Genomic DNA, 7,500 nt, shown 5'->3' with positions numbered 1-7,500 from the left:
AGACAGCACCAGGCATCTTGCATAAGAAAATGAGGAGAAATGAGGTGAAGGGATTCAAATAACAAGCGACTAACGTCCTAAGGGTATGAAAAGATTTTTTTTAATGAAAGACGCGTGAAGGAAATGAAAGACGTCTAAAGAGAAATGAAAGACGCGTGAAGGAGATGAAAGGCGCCTAAAAAGAAATGGAAGGCACCTAAAGAGATGGAAGACGCGTGAAGGAAATGAAAGACGCCTTAAAGAGAAATGAAAGACGCGTGAAGGAAATGAAAGACGCCTAAAGAGAAATGAAAGACGCGTGAAGGAAATGAAAGACGCCTTAAAGAGAAATGAAGGGCATTAGAACGGAGAAAAATTAAGTAAAAATTAAATAGAAGACATACGAAAATGAAAGATGATTTAAGAGAAATGAGGACGTCTAGTTGAAGAAAATAAAAGAAATCGAAATGTTAGGACGTTTAAAGGGAATTGAAAAACATCTTAAAGAAGAAAAGAAAATGAAATCTAGAGGCAATGAAGGACGTCTAAAGAGAAATGTGGCATGAGCAAAGGAGATTAAATAAACGTAGAGGAAATGAAGGGTACCAAAAGAGAAATGACACCTAAAACAAAATAACGTCTTTAAAGATGAGAACGGTTCCGACCAAGCGGTAGTTAGAATGAAATGTTCAAGTCAACTCATGTACTAATGAAATTAATGAAAATAGTTTTTTAAGCCTTTGAGTCTCGAGCGTTTCACACGTCAGCTGATTAAAATCGCCTGACGGGAGAATAGACAAATATGAATGTTGTTGAGTTTGGAATTTATAGTGTTCAGATCTTTGGAACAAAGTATGTCTCGTCTCACGTTGAATGGGATCGATCGGTGTCAACCAGGTTTGAATAGAGCGTCAGCATATATATATATATATATGTATATATATATATATATATATGTGTGTGTGTGTGTGTGTGTGTGTGTGTATGTATATAAATACACACACACACACGCGCGCGCACAATGTTTTCTTTGTAGAAACGCTCTTTTCACAAGAAATTTGACAGTAGGTCCCCATTAGAATCAGTGTAGATAAATTGATCACAAACGCGAGCGTGCTTGCACACACATACACACACACACATACACACACACACACACACACACACACACACACACACACACACACACACACACACACACACACACACACGCACGCACGCACACACACGAAGACATAAATCATCTAAGAACGGGGCAGTAAAGACACCATAGGACATGAAAATAAAATGACAAAGACAACGTGCCTTATTGGTTTGATGAAAAGTACTTTTCTGTTCAAGTTGATGTAATCGTGGAAGTGGATGGAATTTATATTATTTTCAGGAAAATGGAATAAATTTAAAGTAAAGTTTGACGGGTGGAAGCACACCAGCGGGGCCCTGCGATCATAGTTCGTTTAATTGATATAAGTAATAGGTTACTACGAATAGGTAGATATGCATGTGCACGCTAACCATTGTGTACGTGTGTACATATATATATATATATATATATATATATATATATATATATATATATATATACATACATACATACATGCACATACAATGTGTATAAACGTGAAAGTGTTTAGAGAACGAAAACATACATCTATAATGGACAGTGATATTTACTCTCTATTCTACGTTATCGAGAATATCAAGTTCCATATATATTTTGTTTTCGCAATCCTGCGATTACTAAACATGGTACAGGCAGTAAAAGATTCTATATATGATAGAGATGGAATGCTTCTGCATGATAGCTGAGCATATTGCACAGATAGCGCCAAATGTTACTCTGATTTTCTATCTTTATATACAATATCGCGCCGTGAGTGAACAGAGGGCCTACCATTGTTGAAAAGCGTATACACACACACACACACATACACACACACACACACACACACACACACACACACACACACACACACACACACACACACACACACACACACATATATATGTGTGTGTGTATATATATAATATATATATAATATAATATATATATATATATATATATATATATATATATATATATATATATGTATGTATGCATGTACACAATTGGAATACCTCAATAATATGTATGTATTGTATGTATGTGTGTATACAATTAGAATATCTGAGGAATATGTATTTATGTATGCATAAATGTATGTACACAATTGGAATACTTGAAGAATATATATGTATGTATGTATGCATTGACGAATGCACACAATTGGAATACCTGAATATCTATTTATATATGTATGTATGCATAAATGTATGCATGTACACAATTAGAATACTTGGGGAAAATGACCGTATTATTCTACGAAATGATTCAGCTGACAACCAGACGTATCACTTATTCAGATGTACCTCCACCAGGAGGACCAATTATTTAGGTCTATGGAATTCCGACTAACATAGAAGGAAGGTGTACTAGCTAAGATTCGCCATGATTCCCTCTTTTCATACTGTCAGATTCAAAAGTTCGACGCCATCGTTTGTGTTATATCTCAGCGATAGCGGCACTGACATTTCGTTCCTGTGACGAGCGTTTATGGTTGGTAAGAATTATAGTTTTGCGATAATAATTCCACAGAAATTGTTGTGCCAATTCTTATCAGACTGTGTCGGTGTTAAACTGATTACCGTTTAAGATAAAATCCTGAATAGATCTTTGCTGATGGGTTGAACGTTTGAGGTATGATTGGATTGATTATATATATATTTTTGTAATTTTATTGTTTAAGTTGGGTTTAGTGGTATGTTGTTGTTTAGTGAAGTAGTCTCGTTATTAGCTAGTTATTGATACGGGAATGGCCTGTGGGGTCGACTTAATTATCGACCTGCAGGTTTGACCTGGACTTGTCACGAAATGGTCGTGTGCCTTGTGGCACAGGATAGCACTATATGGCATAATATATATATATACTGTATATATATATATATATATATATGTGTGTGTGTGTGTGTGTGTGTGTGTGTGTAATGTTTTCTTTTTAGAAACGTTCTATTAACAAAGCGTTTGGCAGTAGTTTCCTATATCTCACACAATACACACAAACTCGCGCGTGCACGCACACACACAAACACACAAACAAGCGCGTGCACACACACACACACACACACATAAACACGCGCGTGCACACACACACACAAACACGCGTGCATACACACACATCGTGGCATAGACTGGCATAATGTGGCATTGAGTAACATTGTGTGATACATTGTATCACATCATAGTACTGTATGGTACAGATTCACGAGGATAGTTCACATTTGTTTGTTTGTTTGTTTTTCGCAGAGAAAAATGGATTGATTTTATAGTTTGGTTTCGTGTTATGCTCATAGTATTTTTTCAACTTATTTTTATTCAGGGAAATATGGTCGTATTTTCTGTTATGTAGTGTGTAAAGTCAGCAAATTCTTAGGCTTAGTCATGTCGCTCAGAAAATGCACATAGAAATAATAATATTGTTTCCATTTTGCGTTATCATGTTTTTATGCTCCGTAATCATTTCCATATTTTCTTTTGTTGGTGAAATGAAAATCTCTTTCCTATCGTAACGTAATGTATTTTATAGAAATTATTCGACATTTACAATGGTACAAATAATAATAATAAATAATTTTTATTTTGACTTAGATACTGCATCTCGTGGTTTGTAACAGCTACCTGTAATGCACCGGACCTTTTTATTTATTCATTTTTAATAACTGTATACAGATGGGTGTTATGAATAGCAAGGAACTGTGGTGCCTGTATTCGAGTGAGAAGCAGATTTATTGAGGTTGTATCATTACTAGAAAGCGAACGATTGTAATATAGTTGGGACATCTAGGTGTGTAATCTAAAGGGACTGTTGATGTTGGTATATAGTGAGTGAGTATATATATATATATATATATATATATATATATATATATATATATATATATGTGGTAGCGTGCATATGTGCACGTGTACAAATGTACACTACGTACTATTGGCTTCACTTGTAAGTAATACAGTGACGTTTGATTTTGCGAAGATGGAGAAAGCGTCTTTCCTTATGTTGTCTATTTGCGATACACAGTAAGGAAACAACTTGTGCGCTTTGCAAATCCACAACGTAAAGCTACAAGCCTCCCACATCTCATTTGATAACGTCAACAAGCGTAGTACTTAGAACTGGAAGCAACTGTACATACACACAGGGAGGTATATGAGTGTGATCGGTGTTTTCCTGCATCTCATTACTCCGAGATTGCTAAATAAGTGAAGAAAGGCAATTTACACTGTGTGGATATAGACTGGGTGTAGCTAAAGAGAAATATCATACGTCTGTTTCACAAACATTATATCACATAGTATAATGCATGGAGTTTTAAAAAAAATTGTAATTATATGTACACTTTTACTCACAAAACACACATTGGGAGGAAGTTTGGGCGATGTTCTGGGAAACCAACGTTGCAATGTTCTAATCTACTAACAGTTCATCTTGCAGATCTCTTCCTTTGTTAATAAAAAAAAGAAAAATCGTACAATTTTTTTCGGAGTCGCCCGAAACACTTAATGCAAGAGTAGACGCATTTTTTAAACGTCGTGATTATACACTAATATACTCGCTACACACACAACAAAACAACAGATAAAAAAAAGTCATCGACGCTCAAGTCTTAGATAGACTACGTAAATCATCGATATTCTCATCACCGTTATCATCATCATCGACCTCATTTTTCGAACATTAAAAGACATCAAAGAACTGAAAAAAGTTATCACAGCTGCAATATATAGTAACACTGACAAGTGATAGGGCACGAGAACAACACGGCTATGCACTAGAAGCCACTAGAAGTCATCATTACAGACTTTATCGCACTAGAAGTTTGGCACAGATAATATTTACAATATGTACACACTCTCTGCCAGTCCTTAGACACCTCGGGTCTTCGCGTGTGTGGTTGTGCAATTGAAGAGGAGGAGAAGAGGAGAAGAAACAGCGGCTAACCACTTGAAGGGTGTAGGGGAGGAGGGGGGGTAATTAACACCAATCCCACTTGCACCGCCAGAGTTAAGCGTCTCGAATGGACACCATTTGATCCCGTACAGACCCGGATTAAAAGTTCCGTTTATCGACTTCAGAGTTTTTCTAAGGATTTTGAATTGGTGAGGAGCTCCCTGGTGAGGCGCCAGGCCTGTTTGGAGGCCGCTTCGAGCGCCTGAGGCGAGGTGGCTCTCACGAGGTTGATACTTGGGAGGAAGTAGTGCGGGCACCTTCGGCACTGGAGGCAGGTAATGAGTTGGAGGAGGATCCCCACCAGACGGTCCCCGAGGCTCGCTTCGTCCCATTCGGCCTCCCGAGGGTGCTTCTCGCACTCATACAGGACGAGTGTCTTCAAAAGGTACGAGGTCACCGCGTTCCCGGGAAGGTCAAGGTGTCGATCCCGGAGCGCCTTCAGGATCGAGAGGCACCGCTTCCGGCACCCTCCGTAGAGAAGGCGGTTCTCTGCGTCCGAGAAGCAAAGGACCCAAGCGTCGCCCTCCATGCCACTCTGCTTCGAGGAGAGGTTGTGACCCTCCCGACTCAGGAGGTCAAATCCCTCCGTCTTGACCTCGGCCACCAGGTTCGGACTCGGCCACGGGATGTGTGGCGAAGGCCAATGGGCCGCGGATCGGGGCCACACGCCAGAACACTTGAAGGCCGGGGTGATCTGGATTACGTACCTGTCCCGGATACGCAGCCGGACCTCCGTCGTCTCCGGAATCATCTTGACCTGTTCCCGGAAGGCGCTCTTGTCGCAGGCCTGGGCCACGAGGGTCTGGAGACGGGAGCGCATCTTCCGGGCGGAGAGGTACCCGGAGGCGGTGATGAACTCCACCCAGAGGGACATGGACCGCTTCCTCCCGTCGCTCAGCTTGAGGACGGCGCTCCCAGGGATGCTTCCGTCGTCCACGAAGTTGAACTCGCCCATCTGGTTGAGGAAAAGAATGACCTCGAACTCGGTGGGGGAGACGACGAAGAATCCCTCGAAGCGGCCGTTGATCTCCGTCAGGGAGGAGATGACCCTCGGCTCCTGGACTTCCACCTCCTTCAGGACGTCCTGGACCACCTTGACCACTTCCCGTAGGGTCTTGGCCACCGCCGTCTTCCGCGTCTGCACTCTCTCCCCGTAGTATTTGTTCAATTGGTACATCATACGCGATTGCGCCGCCATCATGTCCTGCGGCACGAGCATGTTCGAGGATTGAAACCGGAGTCAGGTTCTCTCCTGAAGCTGGGATATCCGGGCTGAAGCTGGGCTGAAGTCCGGAGTGTTCTGGAGGGGGCGGCGTCGAGATGAGGACTCTTGAAGTGGACTTGAGGTTCCGGGATCAAGGAAGGGGCACTCAGTAGGTTCGCGTCCGGGCAGGTGCCATGGTAGAGGATCGTGGCACTTAGGACAATCCGGTTGCTTCCCGAACCGGCCACGGCTAATTAGTGATGCGTGAGTTGCGCCTGCAGGAGATGCAGGAGTGGGCGGGGCTTGCAACCGGGCTCCGCCCCGGACCGCCCCGCCCACGCGTTTCTTCCCCCCTCACGACCTGAGGATAAGGAGAGGATAAACAAGTGCATGCCCAGGAGGTGTCAAAGAGAAATGCTTCTAGCCATGCCTCAGACCCCACGGCACGACATCCTGGCCCCCTCGTCAGGTACCGTCAACTTGTGGGAGGAGGACGGAGGAGGGAGCCCCTCGCTCGTCTCGCCCTCCCCTCCCCTCCCCTCCCCTCCCCTCCCCTCTCTCCGCCGCAGCCGCCCGGGCCCCGTACACAGCCACGCCGCCGCCACCGCCGCCGCCTTCGCCCAGCGGCCGCTGGGTTATTTGGTTTCATATTGAACAAAGAAAATATCCTTAGAATTGTTGGAGGTATTCCGTCCTCGTCAGGAGGTCTCGGGTCAAACGCCAGGCCTGGGAGGCCCCCTGCGTGAGGCTCTGCCGGGGGACCCCGCGGAAGAGGTCCACCTGGGGGAGGAAGTAATGGGGGCAACGGCGGCAGAGGAGGCAGGAAATGAGCTGGAGGAGGATCCCGTTGAGACGGTCCCCAAGGCTGACCGTGTCCCACTCCCACTCGTGCGGGTGCTTCTCGCACTCGTACAGGACGAGTGTCTTGAGGACGTATGAACTGACGGGGTTCCCCGGGAGGTCCAAGTGACGGTCCCGGAGGGTCTTGAGTATCGCCAGGCACTTCTTCCGGCACCCCTGCGTCAGGAGGCGGTCCTCGGCCTCGGTGAAGACCATAACCCAGGTGTCCCCCTCCGCCGTGATTGCTGCCTCCTGCTTCTCCTTGTCCTTCTCGCGGGCCAAGTGGGAACAGTCCCTCGAGACGAGAGTGAACCCGGACATCTTGACCTCGGCGGCGAGTTCGACTCCAGGCCACGGAAGGGAGAGCTCTGGCCAATGAGCTGCCGATCGGGGCCAGATGCCGTAGCACTTGAACCCAAGGACGAGGTCGAG

General features: G+C 44.3%; 2 protein-coding genes across 2 annotated transcripts in view; both read right to left on the bottom strand.

Annotated features, from left to right (window-relative positions):
* Window positions 1-3,578: 3,578 nt before the first annotated feature.
* Window positions 3,579-6,706, bottom strand: LOC143038849 (protein mab-21-like). The gene has a single exon (XM_076208474.1). It carries the CDS (start codon window positions 6,241-6,243, stop codon window positions 5,146-5,148), a length of 1,098 nt encoding a protein of 365 aa, XP_076064589.1. The 5' UTR covers window positions 6,244-6,706; the 3' UTR covers window positions 3,579-5,145.
* A 65-nt stretch (window positions 6,707-6,771) lies between these two features.
* Window positions 6,772-7,500, bottom strand: part of LOC143038848 (protein mab-21-like 2) — a 1,508-nt gene continuing 779 nt past the window's right edge. The window contains exon 1 of the mRNA XM_076208473.1: window positions 6,772-7,500. This exon is cut by the window's right edge and continues 779 nt beyond it. Coding sequence (XP_076064588.1) covers window positions 6,898-7,500 — 603 coding nt within the window. The 3' untranslated portion in view covers window positions 6,772-6,897.

This window comes from Oratosquilla oratoria, chromosome 25, assembly GCF_046742065.1.
Source record: "Oratosquilla oratoria isolate Oo_2021 chromosome 25, ASM4674206v1, whole genome shotgun sequence".
Taxonomy (NCBI): Eukaryota; Metazoa; Arthropoda; class Malacostraca; order Stomatopoda; family Squillidae; genus Oratosquilla; species Oratosquilla oratoria.
Note: the sequence above shows the minus strand (reverse complement) of the source record. Positions and strands in the feature narration are given on the sequence as shown.